This window comes from Natator depressus, chromosome 7, assembly GCF_965152275.1.
Source record: "Natator depressus isolate rNatDep1 chromosome 7, rNatDep2.hap1, whole genome shotgun sequence".
NCBI classification, from domain to species: Eukaryota; Metazoa; Chordata; order Testudines; family Cheloniidae; genus Natator; species Natator depressus.
Genome location: NC_134240.1, coordinates 17,606,598 through 17,630,043, shown reverse-complemented (window position 1 = coordinate 17,630,043; position 23,446 = coordinate 17,606,598). Strand labels below are relative to the sequence as shown.

Here is a 23,446-nt window from a genome sequence, read left to right as displayed (position 1 = left end):
TTGTTACATACGTATAAAACAGTACATCTGTATTTTGGGTGGTGAGTAAAAGGAATAAAGCCCATGATCACATTTAAACCCATAATGAAAGAACTACCTTTCTCATATTACTGGATGGAGAAGAGGGACAGATGGGAATATGATGTGTAGGGGGACTTATCACCTACTCTACAGCCCCCTTATGTCAGGCTAGCTGGCCTGAAGGGCCCATTGAGTAATCTGACCCTGTGTGTTAGTCTTTCTAAACATTTTGTCCCCTCTTACGGGTTTTGCTCTGGGAGGGGAACGTGACACTCATGAATTTGTTTGGCTTTTATTTTCATCACTCACTTTTGCGTCAGCTTTCACTTTAATTCTGACCTTTGAATTGTTTGTGAGGTGGGAGTGGCTGGAGGGGATGGGCTTTAGCTACTATGAACACAGAATGCTCAGAAAACAATGCATTCCATGGTGGAAATTGGGATTAGAAAATCCTCTTTGCCTCTTGACCCTTGAAAATGGACCATGAACAGAATGAAGATGACAGTAAGTAAAACTAAAGGAAATATAGCCCATGTCCTGCAGAGAGTATTAGTATTCTCTAATACTTTGTTATCCTATTTCGTTATAATGCATGCTTAAAAACAGTTATAGGCTTTTCTTTCAGGCCACCCACCGAACAACAGTATGTTTCCAGCACTGAAAAGGCCCACAGTAAATACATGCATGCTTCCTCCCATTGTCTGTGAAAATGTGGCCGCTGTCAATGCATTCCTTAAATACACCTCCCTGGACAGCTGAAAATGTTCAATTCAAATTTAGGGTCTGATCCAAAGTCCACTGAAATCAGTGGAAAACTCCAATTGCATTCAATGGATCAGGCCCTTAAAATCATCTTCCATAACTAGAATTCCATAGTAGTTTTGCATCACAGTTTTGTTTTTAATAAACAGAGGGCTTTTGAATTCTACTACAAAGCTGCATAGAATGAATTGAACAGGGACATTTATATCTTCTAATAAAATGCTGTGTAATTTAGACATCTATGATAAAGGATCTTTGATCTTAAACCTTTGTCTGCACCTTTTTAAGGAGATTATAATACAGTCCAAGAAGCCATTTCAAGGGGCCCCAATGATACACTGCTGTCACTAATACTGCTGAAATGTCATTGAGTTCTGATGTTTAATTCATGAATGATGAAAGTCTTGATTATTGTAGGGAGAAATAATGATGCTACATGAAGTATTGTTAAATCAAGAGAAAAATGAGATATTAATCTCTATCTAAAGCACTCAACTCCAGGTCTGACTAACTGCTAAAGAGTTCAGAAATAGGTGAAATGATACAGGGTGAACTGGGTTTAAATGATGCTTTCCCCAGGTGTTGTGAGAAAAAATTATGTTTGAATGCTATATTTTTCTAATGAGTGAGATTGGCTAGATGTTGTTTGGAAAGGGTTGATCCAAAGTCACTGAAAACAACGGGAGTCTTTCCATTGACTCCAAAGGGCTTTAGATCAGATCCTGCAATAACATATATTATTACAAGTATCCGTTAAAACAATTGCACATCAAGAAAATGGGCATCATTATAAGCAGATTACAATTTAAAAAAGAAAATGATCATCCCAATATATTATGAGTGTCATATAAATGCATTGACACCATTTACTTCTAGCTTTAAACCTTCCCTTTCTCATCAAAAGGAAAAAAAAATAATTTCTCAATATGTAATTCCTGCCAATTATGGATAAACTTTCCCACAAATATTCTTTTATATGTAGGGAAAGGATGACAGATTTAAACCGGCTGTAATACCAGAATTCTTCCAAACCATTTTTAAGTTTTGTCCAAACATCACTTTCTCCGTTTCCAGCAAAAATATATAAATTATTTTTGTGTGCTAAATGGCACAAAAGAAAGGTGAGAAAATAAGAGATGACAAAGTTCTGTGTATTTTATGATAGGGGAAAAATGTATTTGGTCATTTATTTTATATGTGCCTATCACTCATCCACTCATATCTACATTGTGGATTCTTAACCAGGCAGTCCCAACCACTCTGCGCTTCCATATTGCTCCATGGAAGGGATGGGGCGTTGGTTTTGCAGTCTTGTTATAGACCCCCAAAGTCTGAAAAACAAATGACCGAGATATCACAGAAAGTGTAAGAATGCAACAGTATAGGATAGGGCATACAATAGTTTCGCTTAGCCAGAAACTCAAACCCAACGGACCTGCCCTGTTGGAGTTTGCTGGGAAAAAAAATCACACTCCTGTAACCTTAGTTTCATCATAAAATTATGGTGTTTCCATTGAGAAATTATTCTATTTGATGACAGCTCAGACAAACGTGCTTTTGAATTTGGGGTGGCCACACTGGAAAGCATCTACCCGAAGATGAGCTCTGCATTCTGGAGGTCCATCCATACACACATATGGTCTGTGGATGGAATTCTGGGGCATGGGCACTTCCAAATTGGTGTCACCATGTGCTTCCATGCATTGCTGAAGTCAATGGGAATTTTGCCACTAACTTCAATGGGTGCAGGATTAGATCTCTAACGTACAATACAAGAACTTGCTGCAAACTGAAATACCTAAGGCACAACTGATGAGTAACAACCTACACTCTCAATTTCCTGGCTTTGGTCAAAGCGCTTCTCAGCACTTCTCGTTATTCTAAAGTACAGCAATACATGTGTTTATATATTATTGTGATATCCAGCAACAGGAAAAAGTCTGTTGGTGATTTATATGCTCCAAATTCAGGATATTTATAACTCAGCCATTGAAAACATTGGCATGGGGCTGGAATTTGGAACACATATTCTCAGCTCAATTTTTGTTGTAAATAAGTTACTTAAAATTGCTGGCCTATTTTTAACTTTAGCCCATTTAAAATAAATGTTTGGGTACTCTTAAGAACATGCAGAGCTAGATTTTTTACAAGTACAATGTGATTTAGAAATCAAAAATATTGGCAGAGATTGTGGTGTAATGGTTAACAGGGTTCTAGGGGTAAGGACACTTGGGTTCTTGTGTCTGCACTGACTGTGCCCATCGGTAAACCACTGACTCTCAGTTTATGCCTCTATAAAATGTACATAATGCACACCTACCACACAAGGGTGATGTCCGTCTCAATGAATGTTTATAAAGGATTTTTAGTTCTCCAAATGAGACAAATTTATAAAATTGACTGATTTCTTGTGGGCATCATGACCTAAGTGAGTTCCATTGGTACGTCATATGAGTTGGTGAATTGGGTTGGTTATCGCAGTCTAGTCCAGGGGTGGCCAACCTGAACCTGAAAAGGAGCCAGAATTTACTGATGTACATTGCCAAAGAGCCACAGTAATAGGTCAGCAGCTCCCCCGGCTCCCAATGCCTCCTGCCCACTGGCAGCCCTGCCAATCAGCGCCTCCCACTCCCTCCTCACACCTTCTGATCACCTTTTCCATGGTGTGCAGGAGGCTCTGGGGGCGAGGGGGAGCAGTGAGGGCATGGCGGGCTCAGGGGAGGGGGCAGAAAGGGGTGGAGTGGAGGCAGGACCCTGTGCAGAGCCAGGGGTTGAGCAGTGAGCACCCCCTGGCACATTGGAAAGTGGCACCTGTAGCTCCAGCCCTGGAGTTGGTGTCTATACAAGGAGCCGCATATTAACTTCTGAAGAGCTGCATGTGGTTCCGGAGCCACAGGTTGGCCACCCCTGGTCTAGTTCATAGTGGACAGCTGTTCAAATCTTAGTGGCAATCTCAGCAGAAATATCGTGGAAACTGAACTTGTAGAGAGGCTGTGAGTGAGTAGGCATCAACTAATATGGGCCCTAATTCCTGGGTCTGTCACTGACCTACTGTGTGGCCTCTGGCAAGTCATTTCAGCCTCTTGGAGCCTCTGTTTCCATGCTCATCCTTCGTCTGTCTTGTAGCTGGAAAGCTCTGTGGGGCAAGTATTGTCGGTAAGTATCTATTTGTATGGGATCTAGCACAATGAGCCTTCAAAGTCCACTGGGTCTCTAGTCACTACTGTAACATTAATAATTCTCATATTATCCAGAGGTGAACCCTCCAGGTCGTGAGTCATAGATAGGCGTAGGTTCTCCAAATCTCTTTTTTCAGCAGATAATTTCTTTTGAACACAGAGATGGGGCAAAACTGGAAGTATTTATCCAACACCTTTCCCTATCCCTGGACATTGGAAGTGCAGATAAAATGCAACCTAGATCAGAATTCTTGGACTATCCCTTGATTTTAAATTTTCAAAACCAAACTCTGACTCAAGGGACTTTAGAAATGCATAATAGACTAATATAATCTGTGATCTAATCTACTACTCTAGAGATGCTTTGCTCATTGCCTTAAATAAAAACACTTTGAATTTGCTCTGGACATGACCAAAATAATTATACTGAAAGCAACATTGGATTTTTTTTAAAAAGAAAGTGTCCTGTAGTGTTTATCACTCAACATTAGGCTGATATCTTCACTCCTTCAGTACAAGGACAACCTTGTCTTCTCCTGCACAGGAAAGGTGACATTTCTATTGAAGCATATAGTTTCTTATTTTCATAGGTAAAATAATGAAGAGGTTAATTTAGGCTCTCTGAAGAATTGAGAATGGTCTCAGAAGAAAAGTCAAGTAAATCAAATTGATGGATGACTGCACTGAGCCATTCTTTATGTCGTTTGAATTGTACATTGTTAGCAGATGACATTTCCTGGCTCTTCCACGTGTGTCTTTGTTTTCTTTTATTAACTGAATTTTCTTCATGGTGCAAACCACTCTAATATGATGGGAAAGGTCACTGGATGGAAGGCTAGTTAATAAGAGATTGTTTCTGGATGAAGAATCAGGAGTACCAATTGTTATAGCTCAGTAAAAGGAGTATTTTTAGAGCAGCACATAAAGAAACAAACATCTGGTGTCCCAAGATTAGGATTAAAATAGTTTAAAGTGTGGCAGAATTTTATAGAAGCAACTGCTAGTTACCAGCGTTACTGTTACTAAAAACAAAGGGTGAGATTTCTAAGATAACTAGTGGGTTTGAACACTCAGCTTTCGTTATCTTTAATGGGCCTAAATGCCTTGGGCAATTTGAAATTCTCATTCATATTTTCTTATCCAGTTACTAAATAGAGAAGTCCAACCTCTGAAAAACTGGTATTTACAGGAATACTTCTGTAAGGCCCTAATTCTGCATGCTCATGTTTAACATTACAAGTATGAATAGTCCCATTAAAGTGATGTGTGTATAAAGCTAAGAATGTGCATAAGTATCTGCAGAATCAGGACCTAAATTCTAATATCTGATATCAGTTACAAGTTTGTTTGTTTTTTGGTTAAAAAGTTAAGTCAGCAGCCATTTCCCTAAAGAAGTACTGCTGAAAATTAATATGATCCTTTAGTTTGTGGAATGTTTTAATTACGTCAAATATTATTATTAAATCACAGTGGTAGTATTTTCATCTTTTTCATTATAACCAACAGGACAAATACTTTATGAGTAGAAATGATTTTGTTTGTATTCAATAACTTTCATCTGAGGATCTGAAAGCATTTACATTAATGACAGGTTTCAGAGTAGCAGCCGTGTTAGTCTGTATCCACAAAAAGAACAGGAGTACTTGTGGCATTAACTTGGGTTTGAATAGAGACTGGGAGTGGCTGGGTCATTACACATATTGAATCTATTTCCCTATGTTAAGTATCCTCACACCTTCTTGTCAACTGTCTAAATGGGCCATCTTGATTATCACTACAAAAGGTTTTTTTCTCCTGCTGATAATAGCTCATCTTAACTAATTAGCCTCTCACAGTTTGTATGGTAACTTCCAACTTATCTGTATGTGTATATATTTGTTACTATATGTTCCATTCTATGCATCCGATGAAGTGAGCTGTAGCTCACGAAAGCTTATGCTCAAATAAATTGGTTAGTCTCTAAGGTGCCACAGGTACTCCTGTTCCATTTACATTAAGATATCTATGCTGAAAAGGCAAGCATTATTGTACCCCATTTACAGGTGGGGGAATTAAGGCAAAGTTAAACAACTTGCCCAAGGTCAACGATTCATTGGAACGATAGGAATAGAACCCATGAATCCAACCCCAGCTCTAACAATTAGGCAGCATCAGTTACATTTCTGCAAATGTTTAATTTGGGAGAGTTGCTCCATCCCCAGCCTGGAGACTGAGCTCACAGGAGGCAGGGCAAAGGGAGATGACAAAGATAAAAATGGAGAGATCACAGCAAACCCTACCCCCCTCAACATAACGCCAATTGTTGATGTTGCTGAACAGACACCAGTAAAACTGTAGCACAGTAAGTGATTACTCCATTTTATTTATCACACAGTGTTCCTTATTTCTACACTAGCTACCCTGGATCTGGAATCGGAGCCTGAAAGTCCACTAGCACTCCCTGCAGATCTTCTAGAACAACTGGACGGATATGAATGGACTCTCCGAGATGGGGGTATATGGGCAGCATTGACAGTTTCTCTTTAATTACAATCTGTATGTGAATTTGGTTCTGTGAAAGTGAGGGATTAATTGCCCCAGCTTTATCCAAGCAAGAGCCATGCAAGCTCCCTCATGACTCTTTCCTAAAAGTTTCTGTTCTGGTGTGAAAACTTTTGCTGCTGTGGTCCCAGGCCACTCTTGAGCAAAGGCAGCTGTTCATGCCAACATGTGCGGCAGCTTTGTCAAGTATGTGAGTGCGGCTTGGATGAGATCAGTACACTAATGTTCACTTAGGACCTAATCAGGATTGGGTTGGAAATCCCTAGAGAAAGGAGCATGAACACACTCTGCTACCTATCTATGCCACAGTGTTAAATATTTCTGGATTGTGGTTAAATACCGTAACCCGGTCCCACTGTAAGATGTTGCTGCGAGTGTTGGGATGCACCAGTCCCACAGACACTTGATAGCATGCTGAGTGTCTCCAAGGCTTCAAAGATTAGGTTCTTTAGGCTCAGTGGGTTCCTCAAAACATTTCCATGCTTTGAGTCACAGAAGATTTCTTTACTAGGCCTGTCAGCAGAAAGACGTGCAAACACCCAAGCCACAACGTCTTTCAGTATTACAACAAAAAAAGATAAACCCAGCATAGGTGAATACAAGGTCATAAGGACCCCATGAAAACCCTGCACACTGTCTTCCCTGCAAGCTACTGCCCTGTATCCTCCTGCTGGTCCTCTGCCAGCAAGAGGGTGCATCTCTGTCCAGCTCTCAGGCCCTCTATTTCCACCTCCCAGGCTACCTCCATCCACTGCCAGCTCCCAGGTTACTGTGTTTGGTTTGCTGCTGCTCCTACTGACAACAGCCTCCATCTCCCGCCTGAGCCTAGCCCATTTCCCCTCTAGTTGCACTTCTCTTTCCCAGGCTTGGGAGGTTATGGAGCCCTCTGCTGGATGTCGAGCTGGGGGTTAACAGTGCCTAGTAATTAACTAGTAAATCTTTTACAATGTATCTAATATTTCTGCATTATTAGGCTACTGGAACTCCACTGGAATGAATGGAGTTTGCTGGCTTGGATAAAGTTCAGTCGCTACATAAACTCTCAAAAACCGCAGAGAAAAAGCCTTTGACAAAACTCAAACTGAAACTTTTTTTTTTAAAGTGATCAACATTCATCATTCTCCTCAATGCGCTAGACTAGTGCAACTAGAACTGTTGAAGCTCTGAAAGAAAATGCCCTTCTTTCCCAAACTCTGGCCTGCCGGAAAATAGAAAGGATTAGAAACCTCATGAGAAAGTCTATTCAAGAGATTCTGGGCCAGATCCCCAGCTGGCGTAAATCAGTATAGTTCCACAGAAATCACTGGAGATTTGATGATTGACACCATCTGAGGATATAGTCCATCAACCCGACTTTGCAGACTTTGGATAAGCCTCCAGACTCCAGAGACCTTATGTAAATTCCTCTCTTTTTGGAGGTTCCACCATTACTAATTCATAGCAACGTGCAACCTCTGTAAAGTAAAAGATTTTACTGTCAAATTTTAGACTAATTCCATATTTTGATTGTTTCCCTTAGGAGGAAAAAACCTACCACCACCTGCAGACTTACAGAGAAAGCTCAGTGAACAGAGAAACAGGCCCATATTTCTCGAATACAGGTGAGATCCTTGCCTTTCCTGCTGTATTTGCTTAACGTGACCTAGGGCCCTAGCCTGCTGCCCCAGGAGTAGTATTTTGATGATTATTAATATTACAATGGCATCTAGGAGGGGAATTGCGGGGGAGGGATCGCTCAGTGGTTTGAGCATTGGCCTGCTAAATCCAGGGTTGTGAGTTCAATCCCTGAGGGGGCCCTTTAGGGATCTGGGGCAAAAATTGGGGCTTGGTCCTGCTTTGAGCAGGGGGTTGGACTAGATGGCCTCCTGAGGTCCCTTCCAGCCCTGAAAGTCTATGATCTTCTATGACATAATGAGAGAGAGAGTTCCTGCCCTTATAGACAAGCCAGACAAAGGGTGGGAGAAAGAAGAAAGCATTCTTCTCCTCATTTGACAGAAAAATGAAATGATTTGCCCAAGGCCAGACAGGAAGTCTGTAGCGGAGCCAGGCACTGACCTGTGTCCCCACCAATGCCTTAGTCACAAGGCCATCCTTCCCTCTCTCGTCTCACTGGGACTACTCATGAGGGAATGGACCCACTCATGTGAGTGGGGGGATGCACCTCATTAAGTGGCACTTTGGGCTAGCCCTCTGCTCTGGGCGGAATTTCACCTCAAATGTGCAGCCCCAGGTGTTGAACTTAGCGCCTTCCATCTTTGCCTCTGCCCTCACCCTTTTAAAATGACCTTCCATTTGCCAGTAAAGTAGAAAAGCAAAGCACAAACGATAAAGTGGCATTTTAATGAACTGTAGTATAGTGTAATGAGTGGAGGGAGCCTCCAAAAAGATTTCGTCTAGGTGTACAGTGGGATTAAGTTTCTCAGTCTTTATGAGAGGGAAGGGCATTAGGACCTGCCTGAATGTCTTTTTAACACACCCTGGAAATGACAAAAAAGGTAATAAAGAAAGATAGGAGTTGTGAGTTGATAGTTATCTGCTAAACACTCATTAAATTAAACATCTGAGCCAAATAAAACGGGATCTAGAGGCTCAGGAATATTTGCTAAGAGCAGATGTGTTTTAAATTTCCTTTGGATAGCGTGAACACAAGGATGATTTATTAGCCCCCAGTCTCTAATTAGGGTGTCTTGGATGTTTCAGACATCCATGTTACCGATCAGAAGGCCTGCAGGGGTGATTTATCCTGTCAAGAATTATCTGGCTAATAGCCTATAAAATGGTCGTTTGCGCTCTCTGATAACTGCCTGTAGCATCATATTATTTTAGGATTTGTGATATTAGCTCTTCCTTTTTATTGAAAAGGGGCTTCTTAATATAAGTTGTCACAATCCTGACAGCAAAGATTCTTAAAGGATATTGTCTCGGGTCACAACAAATCCTTAGCAAAACTTACTTTACCTGGGAAGATTCAGTCATCATTGCCTCCTAAGAAAAGAATTGCTTACTTAAGCATTCCCCAAACAGCAAACACTGAGATGAGCTCCTCTATTAGCATCCACTCTACAGTATTTCAATACATCTTTGCAAGAGCATTTTTACATTAGAGAAATGTACCGCCTATATAGAAGGAAAACGTTCAGTATTACAATGGGGGCATGTAGGTCCCAGTCTTGCACCTTCGCAGTCAATGTGAGTATTACCATTGACTACCGAAGGCAGTAGGAGCAGGGGTTTAAGAATCAGTTATTACCGTTGCGACTGCTAGCATGTCATCCATATTCTATTTCAGCTGTATATGTAGGTATGCTCGTTATATTGTGTACTGCATCCTTACATTTCTAGGCAGCTGCTGTCTGCAGAGGCAGTTGCCACTCAGAGCAGAGCTATTGCAGCATGTTACAGAGGACACATATAATGCTCTCTTCATGTGCACATTAGTCTTTTTGTTGTTGCCATTTCTATTAGCCTGAAATAAAAATAATCCAGACTCAACATATGGCTACTCTTCATGTGTAAAATTATCTATAGTTTCTACATGTGTATAGAGATCGGACAAGAAAGATGTTTGCATTTTGGTTTGGATCTGGCAAAATCACAGGCTGGGTTTTGATTTTGCAAAAGCCACCAGTGGTGTTTTAGATCTGGCATTTTTCTTATCCCGACCAGCAGACGTTAAGGTGGGGGTTCAAACTTTTGCATTAGATCCATTTTTCTAATAATGAGCAAAGTGAGATCTTTTTAGTTTTGCAGGTAATTTAAAAATAGATTTGTCTTTTACTTGTTTGTAATTAAAAAGATGCTGAGGTCAGCAGTGATTAGTGTCAAAGACTGGGCTTCTCTCAAATGGGCTTCTCTCTCCTGCCATGAGTTAAACATGCTAAATAGATATGGCTGTTTCTTTAAAAGGTTAAAAATTGAGAGTTTATCATTTTAATGTTAATCCTTAGGATTCCCACAATGACAGAAGACATGGCCAGGAATGCCTTCCTCAGCTTTGTCAATTCCAAATGCTGCTATGGCAATAAAGCTGCTGGAGAATTGGTCATTCAGGACTTGAAACAGCTGACTGTATACAGAGTGAGTATATTCAGATCTGAAACTGAAAAAACAGTGGTTGGGCCATGTTTGGCCAAGTTGTTTGGATAATTTTCCAGCTGTCAAGTGATACTGGTCCATGAAGAATCATCTATTAATTAAATAAAATGTTTTTAATTCATTTGTCTTGAAATGGAATTCTATTGCTCAAATCAATATTTTCCAAGGAAAACCCACCTTACAATTATTTTCAACCTTCTACGAGTGAAAAAGTCCATCTTTCTCTATAGCACGAGCATCTGCAATACCTAAACGCTACAAGATTTCTGAAAATTTTCTCCTCCCTTCTGACCTATGTCTGTGGCATAATACCCCTAAAATTCCCCAGGCAAAACTGGAGCTATATGCTAACCTGTACTTGGTTTACACACACAAACACAGGGAACAAATTGTAATCCTAAGTGTATTCTCCCAGAGTTATTCACTGTAATGTATAATTCAACTGAAAACTGACTGATCTAGGTTCTTTATGTCATCCCCATCACGAATTTATTAAAGTGAGTTCAAGAGGAGCTCTCCCTCTCTTTCTCTCCTTCCTCCATTCTGTAGCAAAGTTCTTTTGTGTATGTTCTTTTATGTTTTTAAAATATATTTTGTGCTGCTCCAAAAATGCCAGTTTGCCATTGAATTTAGCATTAATGCATTTCAGAATACAGACCCACCCGTTATTATATACACTGGATCACACAACTTTCTAATACAGATACAATGGGACGAGCCTAGCTGTTAAATAGAACCAAAATGTTATGCTGTAGCAAGTTCTAATATATAATTGAGCACTTCTCTCTTCAAAGCTTTTAAAAAGAGAAATAGAAGACACCAAATATCACAATAGACAAAACTCGTTGGTTCTCAATGGAGTTTATTGAATAACTCACTAAAATAATCTTTATTGCCAATCTAGCCCTTTTTTCTGTTCACACAAGACTTATGAGGTGCGAGGTCATTAGTAATTTGGAAGTATTCACTAAATATTCAGAATCAAGCCTATGGCCTGTTAGTTCTTCATCATTTGTGTTGAGTGATGGTTCATCCAAGTCACATGGTATTGTTTCTGCTCCCCAGCGGGTTTTCGGAAGCCTTTCAGATTAGACAATAAATGACAATGGATGAATAAGAAATCATAAATACTGCACCTTTTGTTTCAGACAAATAACCATTTATACTAGGTTGTTCAACTTTTGGGATTAACAAACATTTTATCTAAACATTGTTATCTAAACATTCCCGAGAAAACAAGCAACAGAATTCCATGGATAAAAGACTTTCCATTTGTATTTGCCAGTCCAATTCTTTAAATAAATAAAAAAATAAATAAGTTGATGGAGCTCTATCTTTGAGTCAAATGATTCAGTGAACATCCTTGCCGACTTTTTCCAGCAACTTATTGTGAAAACTTGAAATGGAAAAGTTCTCCAGTCTGATTTAGTTGGTGTTGGTCTGATTTAGTTGGTGTTGGCCTTGCTTTGAGCAAGGGATTGGACTAAATGACCTCCTGAGGTCTTTTCCAACCCTAATATTCTATGATTCTATGGTGGCTTAATACAATTTCACTTAACAGTAATTGATTGCATGTTTATTTCTCTTTTCTAGTATCGACTGGAGACCTTTCATGAATCAAGGCTAAGTGAATGGACTTTTCAACCTTTTACTAGTGAGTAACTGCCACATGACCAATTTTAAATGACACAAACAGGAAATGCTTGAATAACTGAGGCTGTGCATATACTTGGAGCTAAGGGTGTGATTCCCAGCTCATACTCATGCCAGCTCTCATTGAACTAGTGCAGTGTTTCCCAAACTTGGGACTCCCCTTGTTCAGGGAAAGCCCCTGGCGGGCTGGGCCAGTTTGTTTACCTGCCACATCCACAGGTTCGGCCAATCATGGCTCCCGCTGGCCGTGGTTCGTAGCTCCAGGCCAATGGTACGTTGAGGTACGTCCCTCAGCCCGCGCTGCTTCCCGCAGCTCCCATTGGCCTGCAGTGGCGAACCGTGGACAGTGGGAGCCGCGATTGGCTGAACCTGCGGACGCAGCAGGTAAACAAACTGGCCCGGCCTGCCAGGGGCTTTCCCTGAACAAGCGGTGGCCCTAGTTTGGGAAACACTGAACTAGTGCATTGAAAGTAATAGTATAGCCAAGGTGGCATGGGCAGCAGTGAGAGCTGACATGTGCTAGCCGCCCCCGAATAAGTATCCATGTGGTCTAAGAGAGAATATGTGATTTATTCATGGTCATAGATGAAGTCTATGGTGTCCACATGACCGGAACATTCTTCCTCTTGCACTAGACCATCTCACATAGGACAATCCTCTACTAGTACCTATAAGATATGGACCTAAGATGAAAAGTTTGGATGAGGAAATGGATCAGATCTCTCTCAAAGCTCAGGAGAAGGATAGTCAGACCTGGGATTTTGTTTTGAACCCATCTATAATAGGGTACATATTGTACACAGTGAAAATCACAATCTGTTCAGAGACCCCATGCAATGCCTGAATATTGTAGCAGGAGGATAACAAGCTGTGTCAGCTCTGCTATTCACTGCTTAGATCATTAACTTAATTTTAACATTTAAAACTATTTCATTTCAATTTAAAGTCAGATTTAATTCATTTTTTTGCATGGGTTCTCTTGGTCAACTGTTTACAGTATTTTAAGACTTGGGACTTTAAACCAAGAAAGTAAGCTTCACCTGACTAGTTTAAAGAGGATTTTGTCAGATTATGGTATGTGTGATAAAAAGAATAAATGAAAAAAAATTAATGAGTAAAAAGAGAGCCGCTTGTGAGAAGTCAAGGACACAATGAGGTCTGTCTTGCAAAGGTGAGGTGTGATGGGTTTCTAAGAGAAGTAATACACTCTGGCTGAAGTGATTGGCATGACCTATTATATGAAGCAGCTGAGGGACTTTGAAGAGAGCATTGTGGATGGAAGACTTTCCTTTACAGATCTAGGTTCATTTTATTCCCATTTTGTGAGGTTTTTGTGAAGGGTCTTGGAAGCCAATGACATTATTTCCATTAGAAAAAGCGGATGGCCTCTATAGTAATAACTTCCTGCAAAGTGTGATATACAGTGGGGCTTGTGAAAGATTTCAGACTGACAGCCCTAGAGAGTGAACTTCTTTTATTTATCTAGAAGAAAGGTACAGCTTGAGGAACAGCAGAGATAACAGTCCCTTACACTCCTTGAACAATGTGCCTGAACCCTGACTAGGATGGGCCTTAGGGATCTGTGAGAGGCAGTTGAAGGAGTCAGTAAGAAAGTACACCAGAGAAAGAGTAGGCAGTTCAGTCTTCGTCCTTTGCTGAGAATACCAACAAGAGCACCCTGTAGTGCAATGCCATTTGTGGGGCTTGTTGGTGTTCCATTGGGAAGTGGCTGGAGGATACCAGACTCATTTCCAATCACATATACACCAGGACAAAGTGCAACCAAGGTTTATACAAGGTTTTCTTCCCGTTGCAGATAATTTGGTAGATGGACCACAAAATGGCGCTTCTCCTCGGCTATGGGATATTAAGGTCCAGGCTCCGCCAATGTTTCAGGATGATACAAAGAAGTTCCGAGTACCTCACTCTTCATTAGTCAAGGTAATTCAGTCTATGGATTGGTTAAAATCAAGGGCAAAGCATGTTATTAATTAGGACACATTTGTTTAGATGAGCCTTCCAAAGATCTAATGAATTATTTATGGTTGTGGATGGCAGAGTTCAATACATTTTAGTGTTAGTTTTGTAATTTTATCTTATGGATCTTCATATGAAGATAATGTCTGTATATGGCATGCATGCATGCACGCGCACACACACACACACACACACACACACACACACACACACACACAAAATCTGTATAAATATGTGGGCAAATAGGTATAATTTATTTTTTACTACTCTTTTTGGTTTAGCAGAAATTTTGCTCTAAGCTTTATAAGCAGCGGTGTAGGGTGATTTTTCCCTTCTCTCTCTCTTTCTTTTTTTTAATACTGATAAAAATTGGCAGAAACATTTCCAATATTTTTTCATGACACCTCCCTCCTCTTTTGAGCACCTCCATGGGTAATTTAATATTTTTTAACTAAACTTTTGATTAAAAAAAAAAAAAAGAAATTCAGCAAAAGTATGCATAGAAAATATTTTCCATTTTTCTGGTAGGTCTAATTAGAAATTCTCCTCTGTTAAATAATATACTATTGATGGTTCCTTTAGTAGTCTTTTAAGACAGGTTTTACTGTATTTGATGCTGTCCAATTGGGAGTCAAATACCATCACGAAAGTATTTTTGATGTAAAATGATTGCATAATCCTATGTTAATGTTTTTGAAATATCTTGGTAGCTTTATACATGAGCAACATTTTGATTTCAGGCATGCCACAAATGCCAGGGTCATGGCCGACACAAATGCAGTGCTTGCCATGGTGCAGGCAGGGTAAGTAGCAGTTATGGCTTCTTCAAGACAGTCCCCAATTCCCTACTTTTCATTTGGGTGCTTCATTCACAGATGTCTTATCTAGTAATGCAGTGCTACTGTACTTATAAAAGGGGAGGATTCAGGATAAGTGTACGGGTGGTAAATCAGCAGGATAGTATTGTTTACTTCTGAACTTTGCACAGTAAAAGCCTGATCCTTCTTTGTACACCCAAACTTCCTATTGACATCGAGGGATCCACATATACAGAATCTGTATTGTGACTTTATCAATGAAAATAATCTTATTTGGAAATCCACTCAGGTAAATAGGCAACCTCAGGAGTTGTAATATCTTCCTCCTCTTTAGCCTATGGATTACACTGGGTTTGTCTGAGAGTAGATTTGACTCTGCATGCAATCAAATGAGTGTGAATCCTAAACATACAATACAGTAAAACCATCAACACATTTGCTCGGATTATAGCTTTGAAATTTCTCAGTGGAAATGAGTCCCCAATGCAGCAAGCCATATGCCTAACTTTAAGTGCAAGAGTAATCTCACTGAGTTGTTCCCAGCTGTGCATTTGGCCTCCTCTTTTTGATCTGCTCATCCTGCCTAAAGGCTCCCAGCAACAAAAAACGTATTGTCCTTCACAGCACTAAGAGCATACTATTTAGCTAAATCTAGTCCGATTTTAAAAAAAATGTGTCTGCAAAGCAGCTTGCTAGTCATTACAATCACAAATATAGGTGCAAAAATGTGTATATAATATAAAATACATTTCATCTCATTGCAGTTGTGCCCATTTATACCAGTGGTAAATCTGACCAACAGACACCTATTTAGCTCACTTTCATAGGCACTGAGGTTTAATCAACCTTCTATTTTCCACATTATTGTTGTCAAGGCTGACTCCCCACTCTGGCACTTTGAGTGCAGAAGGTGGGGCCCTACAAGGATTTTAAAAATGAATACTGGCCACTCCAGGCTGGTATTAAACTCCCAAGGTCACAGCTTCTCTCTGACCTTGGATAGGTAGATGCTGCCACCACCCAAGTGCAAAAAAACCACAATCCTTTGAAAATCCAGAAAGGAACACTTGGGAATTCCTTCCTGTGGGGTACCCTCAAGCCCTTTCACCCCCCCTTCCCAGGAAGAGCTGAGAAAAAAACAAAGGAAATCAGCTGTTGCCACCAGCTAATTAAACAATATATGCACAAACCTCTTAGGGACACAAAAATCCAATCCTGTTCTTAAAAAAGGTAAATTTTATTAAACTCCAAAAGAAAGGAAATACATTTGGAACTTAGGCTTTTTGCTAGATCTTAAAAGAAACAATTACAAAAATTAAGCATCAAGATTGCTCTCTTGAGGTTCAGCTTAAAGGTTACAAGCAAAACAAAAGCATCTGGGGTTAGCACAGAGGAGTCCACAAGCCAATAAAAGATTAAAAGAAATAACCCTAACTGCATCTTCCTAGACATTCCCTAATTTGCTTACATTTCTGGGGTTTCAGATCAGCCGTCTTTAGGTATGATCTGATGATTTTTCATACGTGGCTTGAAGCTTCTCACAGCATAACTGCTCTCTGTTCCCCTTTCCCAGAGAACACCACCACACAGACAAAGGGAAGTTTTTTCCCAATTTTAAAAAGTTCTAGCCCTTCCATTGGCTCTTTTGGTCAGGTGCCCCCTCCTTTCCTTTTACCTGTGGGCTTGTTAACCCTTTTCAGGTAAAGCAAGTAGAGAACCACCATCAAGAGGGATTCCATAGCCAACTGGCTGGCTGGGTGTCCACAAAAAGGAGCTATCCCTCATCTTATTTATCACAATTGTGCAAAGCACATACCTAACATAACTTCTTTTTCTGCTGAAACCTGACTGAACAAGGTTCTGGTTAGAAAGCATAATGATAATGTGCAAGACAAATCTGGCTTTTACAAATCTGAAACATGGTTGTTTCTAGTATCAGGGAGGGCATATTTTATTTCTCTGGTTCATTTTCAGATGAGATGTGTTACGGGCAGTGGGGCCAGACACAGGGCAAAGCAGCAAAAGCGATGCCAGATGCGTTCAGGTACTGGACGTAAAAGGTAAGGTGGGCTCATCGGCATTTTGCCACCATGGCTCCATTTGGATTATTTTCTAGAATAATTTGATTTATTAAGAAAAAAATCTATTCCTCATTTGCGCACAGAGAGGCAGATCTTCTATGTGGAAGTTGCACTGTATGTAAAAGACGAGTATGATTGCTCAGAGCTCCAGTATGAAACTGGAGAAAAGCCTGATGAGAGTCTTCGGGTTAAGTTTAGACGTGGGAGCAACAAGGGTGATGTCGTGGTGGGCGTCTGCTATAGACCACCAGACCAGGAGGATGAGGTAGATGAGGCTTTCTTCGGACAACTAATAGAAGTTTCCAGATCACAGGCCCTGGTTCTCAAAGGGGACTTCAATCACCCTGATATCTGCTGGGAGAGCAATAGAGCAGTGCACAGACAATCCAGGACGTTTTTGGAGAGTGTTGGGGACAACTTCCTGGTGCAAGTGTTGGAGGAACCAACTAGGGGTCATGCTCCTCTTGATCTGCTGCTCACAAACAGGGAAGAATTGGTAGGGGAAGTAGAAGTTGGTGGTAACCTGGGCAGCAGTGACCATGAGATGGTCAAGTTCAGGATCCTGACAAAAGGATGAAAGGAGAGCAGCAGAATACAGACCCTGAACTTCAGAAAAGCGGACTTTGACTCCCACAGGAAACTGATGGGCAGGATCCCCTGGGAGGCTAATATGAGGGGGAAAGGAATCCAGAAGAGTTGGCTGTATTTTAAAGAAGCCTTATTGAGGGTGCTGGAACAAACCATCCCGATGTGTAGAAAGAATAGCAAATATGACAGGCGGCCAGCTTGGCTTAACACAGAAATCTTCAGTGATCTTAAACACAAAAAGGAAGCTTACAGTTAGTGGAAACTTGGGCAGATGACTAGGGAGGAATATAAAAATATTGCTCGAGCATGCAGGGATGTAATCAGGAAGGCCATAGCACAATTGGAGTTGCGGCTAGCCAGGGATGTGAAGGATAACAAGAAGTGTTTATATAGGTATGTTAGCAACAAGAAGGTGATCAGAAAAAGTGTGGGACCCTTACTGAATGGGGGAGGCAACCTAGTGACAGATGATGTAGAAAAAGCTGAAGTGCTCAATGCTTTTGTTACCTTGGTCTTCACTGACAAGGTCAGCTCCCAGACTGCTGCACTGGGCAGCAAAGTATTGGGAGGAGGTGAGCAGCCTTAAGTGGTGAAATAACAGGTTAAGGGTTATTTAGAAAAGCTGGACATGCAGAAGTCTATGGGGCTGGATGCAGTGCATCCGAGGGTGCTGAGAGAGTTGGCTGATGTGATTGCAGAGCCATTGGCCATTATCTTTGAAAACTCATGGTGATCGGAGGAGGTCCCGGGTGATTGGAAAAAGGCAAATATAGTGCCCATCTTTTAAAAAGGGAAGAAGGAGAATCTGGGGAACTACAGACCGGGCAGCCTCACCTCTGTCCCTGGAAAAATCACAGAGCAGGTCCTCAAGGAATCCATTTTGAAGCATTTGGTAAAATGGAAGGTGATCAGGAACAGTCAACATGGATTCACCTGACCAACCTGATTGCCTTCTGTGATGAGATAACTGGCTCTGTGGATATGGGGAAAGTGATGGGCGTTATATACCTTGACTTTAGCAAAGCTTTTGATACTGTCTCGCACAGTATTCTTGCCAGCAAGTTAAAAAAGTATGAATTGGAAGAATGGACTGTAAGGTGGATAGAAAGCTGGCTAGATCATGGGGCTCAACGTGTAGTGATCAGTGGCTCGATGTCTAGTTGGCAGCTGGTATCAAGCAGCATGCTCCAGAGGTTGGTCCTGGGGCCGGGTTTGTTCAACATCTTCGCTGATGATCTGGATGATGGGATGGATTGCACCCTCAGCAAGTTTGCAGATGACACTAAGCTGGGGGGAGAGGTAGATACACTGGGGAGTAGGGATAAGGTCCAGAGTGACCTAGACAAATTGGAGAATTGGGCCAAAAGAAATGGGATGAGGTTCAACAAGAACAAGTGCTGAGTCCTGCACTTAGGATGGAAGAATCCCATGCACTGCAACAGGTTGGGGACCGACTGGGTGAGCGGCAGTTCTGCAGAAAAGGACCTGGGGATTACAGTGGATGAGAAGCTGGATATGAGTCAACAGTGTGCCCTTATTGCCAAGAAAGCTAATGGCATTTTGGGCTCCATTAGTAGGAGCATTACCAGCAGATCGAGGGAAGTGATTATTCCCCTCTATTTGGAACTGGTGAGGCCATATATGGAGTATTGCATCCAGATTTGGGCCCCCCACTACAGAAAGGATGTGGACAAACTGGAGAGAGTTCAGCGGAGGGCAGTAAAAATGATTAGGGGCTGGGGCACATGACTTATGAGGAGAGGCTGAGGGAACTGGGCATATTTAGTTTGCAGAAGAGAAGAGTGAGGGGGGATTTGATAGCAGTCTTCAACTACCTACATGGGGGTTCCAAAGAGGATGGAGTTAAGCTGTTCTCAGTGGTGGCAGATGACAGAACAAGGAGCAATGGTCTCAAGATGCAGTGGGGAAGGTCTAGGTTGTATATCAGGAAAAAAACTATTTCACTAGGAGGGTGGTGAAGCACTGGAATGGGTTACCTAGAAAGGTGGTGGAATTTCCATCCTTAGAGGTTTTTAAGGCCTGGCTTGACAAAGCTCTGGCTGGGATGATTTAGTTGGGGTTGGACTAGATGACCTCCTGAGGTCTCTTCCAACCCATATCTTCTCTGATTCTATGATCCTTAGCTGGGATAATTTTCACCAGCTGAGGAACTGGCCCAGGATATTTTTGACCATGGTTGAGGCACATTAGAGGGGCAAAGTCAGGAATCTTATGAAAGGCTCTATTCAGCACAGTAATCTACATGACCAGTTTCCCTGAAGTCAGTAGGATTCCACCTGCGCTCTTCAGTGTAGGGCTGGTGCCTAAATGACTTCATTCTCCAAGCTTCACAGTCTTCTATGTCACCAGGATGAAGATCTCTTTAAAAATATTAAATCCAAGGTAAACTGGAAATTGTTTTTCTTTTTTAATTTGTTAGAAAACCCTTTTTTCCTCCCCAGAATTTTAAACTGATAATTTATGACAATATGCTTATACCTATATAATACCGCCAACCTCAAATGTTCAGAGATCAGGAGTCACGCCCCAAGAATCATGGAGCAGACTTAAAAATCATGATTTTTTTTTAAAATAATACATTTGGCATTCGGTTTGTTCATCTTCTGGTTTTTGAGCCTTTAGTCTGCAACCAGAGAAAGTTACTTTAAAAGAACAAAACAAACCAGAAAGAAGAAACCTAAGATTCTCATACCTGGAGGACATGGAGACACCAAATACCGTGAGATTTATGGTAAAGTCATTAGAGTTGGCCCCTACAGCTTTTGCCAGACACAGTATGAATGTTTAAAACAAGGAAGAGAGAATGGACCCAAGCAACTCTAATAGCCTTGTGGCACTGATCCAAAAGTCAACTGAAGCTACTGGAAAGAGTCTCATTGTCTTCAGTGGGCTTTGCTTCAGGGCTTACATTTCTACAGAGCACTGTTTGGGTTTAAGAGTGTTTAGAGCTAATGCAGCTTGGAGAATTATTGCTCTATTGCCTTTCTAAATACCAAACTTAACACGTTTAAAAATGATCTTTAAGTGACATACCAAAAAAGCCCCTGTGCTAAACTGTTTTGCTTATTTGGTTCCATTAGATTTAAAAGAACAGAGATGGTATTATGGCACCTTAGAGACTAACACATTTATTTGAGTATAAGCTTTCGTGAGCTACAGCTCACTTCAGCTGTAGCTCACGAAAGCTTATACTCAAATAAATGTGTTAGTCTCTAAAGTGCCACAAGTCCTCCTGTTCTTTTTGCGGATACAGACTAACACGCCTGCTACTCTGAGAGATGGTATTGTGGATAATCATGGCAATAATTGTAAAGCATGAATCCACTGAGGCTAACGAAGGCTTGAAGAGCTTCAATGAATCAGTTATTAACTGCTGCTAATCTGAGTTGTGTTGAGGCAATCAAAATGTACCATGCATGAGCATATGCCTCCTGCATCTGTTAGAGGCAGAGATATCTGTGTCTGGAAAGGGACTCAGCCTTCTACAATTGTTTAGGGAAACTGTTATTATCCTTAATTAGATGCACAAATAATTTCTTTGACTAATTCCACATTTACAAACAAAGTCTTTGTGGTGGTATTAGTCATTCAGTTTATACAATAAATGCAAATCCCTTGCATCACAGAGAAATGAAAGAAGTACACTCACTGCATATAATTTTGTTAACCTCTTTACTGCCTTACAGAGATGGGCTCAAAAAAGAAACAAACCTGTCATAAATATAAAGGGAAGGGTAAACACCTTTAAATCCCTCCTGGCCAGAGGAAAACCCCTTTCACCTGTAAAGGGTTAAGAAACTAAGATAACCTTGCTGGCACCTGACCAAAATGACCAATGAGGAGACAAGATACTTTCAAAGCTGGAGGTTGGGGAAAAACAAAGGGTCCTCTCTGTCTGTGGGATGTTTTTACGGGGACCAGAGCAGGAATGCAGGTCGGAACTCCTGTAAAGAGTTAGGAAGCAATCTAGTTAGATATGCATTAGGTTCTGTTTTGTTTAAATGGCTGATAAAATAAGTTGTGCTGAATGTATATTCCTGTTTTTGTGTCTTTTTTGTAACTTAAGGTTTTGCCTAGAGACATTCTCTGTTTTGAATCTGATTACCCTGTAAGGTATTTACCATCCTGATTTTTACAGAGGTGATTCCTTTACTTCTATTAAAAGTCTTCTTGTAAGAAAACTGAATGTTTTTAAATTGTTCTTAAGAGCCAAGGGTTTGGGTCTGTGTTCACCTATGCAAATTGGTGAGGATTTTTATCAAGCCTTCCCCAGGAAAGGGGGTGTAGTGCTTGGGAAGGGAATATTTTTTGAGGGGAGACATTTCCAAGTGGGCACTTCCCCTGTTCTTTGTGTAACACTTTAGTGGTGGCAGCTTTTAAACTAACCTTGGTAAGAATAAGCTTAGGGGGTCTTTCATGCAGGTTCCCACATCTGTACCCTAGAGTTCAGAGTGCGGAAGGAACCTTGACAAAACCAAACAACATTGAAAACATTGTAGGGCCTGAGTCTCCAGATCTCTCAAATGTTTAACTCGAACCATTTAACTGCTATTGAAACAAACCTTTATTTTTGCCTTTAGAAGGTGCAGCACCTGTTCTGGGCGGGGCAACAAAACCTGTACGACATGCCAGGGAGAGAAAAAGCTCTTACATTTCATACAGCTGATAATAACCTGGTAAGTAGGGTGGGTAGAATGTTGTAGTTATTATATGTAGTACAGCAATACCTTGAGGTTCCAGCCAAGATTGGGGCCCCATTATGCAAGATAGGTAATAAGAGCTAGATGCAGATAAAAAGATTTATTTATTACCATTCTATAGATAGGGAACTGAGGTGCACAGGCCCAGCTCCAACTCTCATTGAAGTCAGTGGGAGTCTTTCCATTGATTTTTGTGGGAGATGGATTAGGTCCAGAGAGATAAGTGACTTACCCAAGGTCAGAATGGAAGTCTGTGGCAGAGTCAGAAATGGAACTCTGGAGTTGACCCAAAAGACCAGCTTTCTTGCCTGTAATCAGACGCATCTCACAGTTGGAAGCATCTCTTTTGTGCAGAGAGTGAAATGAATGATCAAGTCTGAGTTAATGGTAGGTTGGCAGCCAGAGCAGAATGGATGACATTAGCACTCTGCTATTAACACTTGTTGTTTGAGTGGTTCAGTGCCCGTCGTGACATCTGAGTCTAGCAGCTGAACCCCACTTACCAGGGTTTATGCTACAGAAAAAGGCTGGTTCCCTCTGTTGTGGCTCCAGCATTAACGCTTTTAATTTGGTAGCTTTGGAGCCAGAGGTAACAGAAGGGTCTAACAGCGTCTCAGGTTGTGAGCTTTTGTTCCGCTTTAAAAGTCACACATTGCCTGTTGACCCACATCCCAAAATACTTTCTAATGGATGCCCAAGCGCCACTGGTTTAAGAACTTTGCTTCTCAAAAATTCACGTCCGTTCATCCTTTAAATTGGGAATTGCCACCAAGGGGTGCTGATAGTTTTTATGAAATGCACGCCAGACTGCTAAAGAAAAGGACAGTGACCCTGAGCTGGGAAGCTCTATTTTCTAATCACTAAATCCTCAACACATGAAGTCCTTCAGGCAATGGAATGATCTAGTAAGGTATGTTATGGTACTGTATACACATGAGATACAGGTATGCCTACTCTTGGAGCTGGGGATATGATTCCCAGCTCACGCAGACGTACGTGTGCTAGCTCTT

At 41.1% G+C, this 23,446-nt stretch overlaps 1 protein-coding gene across 1 annotated transcript in view; it reads left to right on the top strand.

Moving 5' to 3' along the window:
• The first annotated feature begins 470 nt into the window (after window positions 1-470).
• SSUH2 (ssu-2 homolog) overlaps window positions 471-23,446 on the top strand; it is a 33,054-nt gene continuing 10,078 nt past the window's right edge. Inside the window, exons 1-9 of the mRNA XM_074959678.1 lie at window positions 471-525; window positions 6,337-6,456; window positions 8,023-8,104; window positions 10,451-10,580; window positions 12,192-12,252; window positions 14,068-14,192; window positions 14,969-15,031; window positions 17,021-17,106; window positions 22,317-22,412. Of these exons, the coding sequence (XP_074815779.1) occupies window positions 498-525; window positions 6,337-6,456; window positions 8,023-8,104; window positions 10,451-10,580; window positions 12,192-12,252; window positions 14,068-14,192; window positions 14,969-15,031; window positions 17,021-17,106; window positions 22,317-22,412 (791 nt within the window). The 5' untranslated portion in view covers window positions 471-497. The remainder of the gene's footprint in view (window positions 526-6,336; window positions 6,457-8,022; window positions 8,105-10,450; window positions 10,581-12,191; window positions 12,253-14,067; window positions 14,193-14,968; window positions 15,032-17,020; window positions 17,107-22,316; window positions 22,413-23,446) is intronic.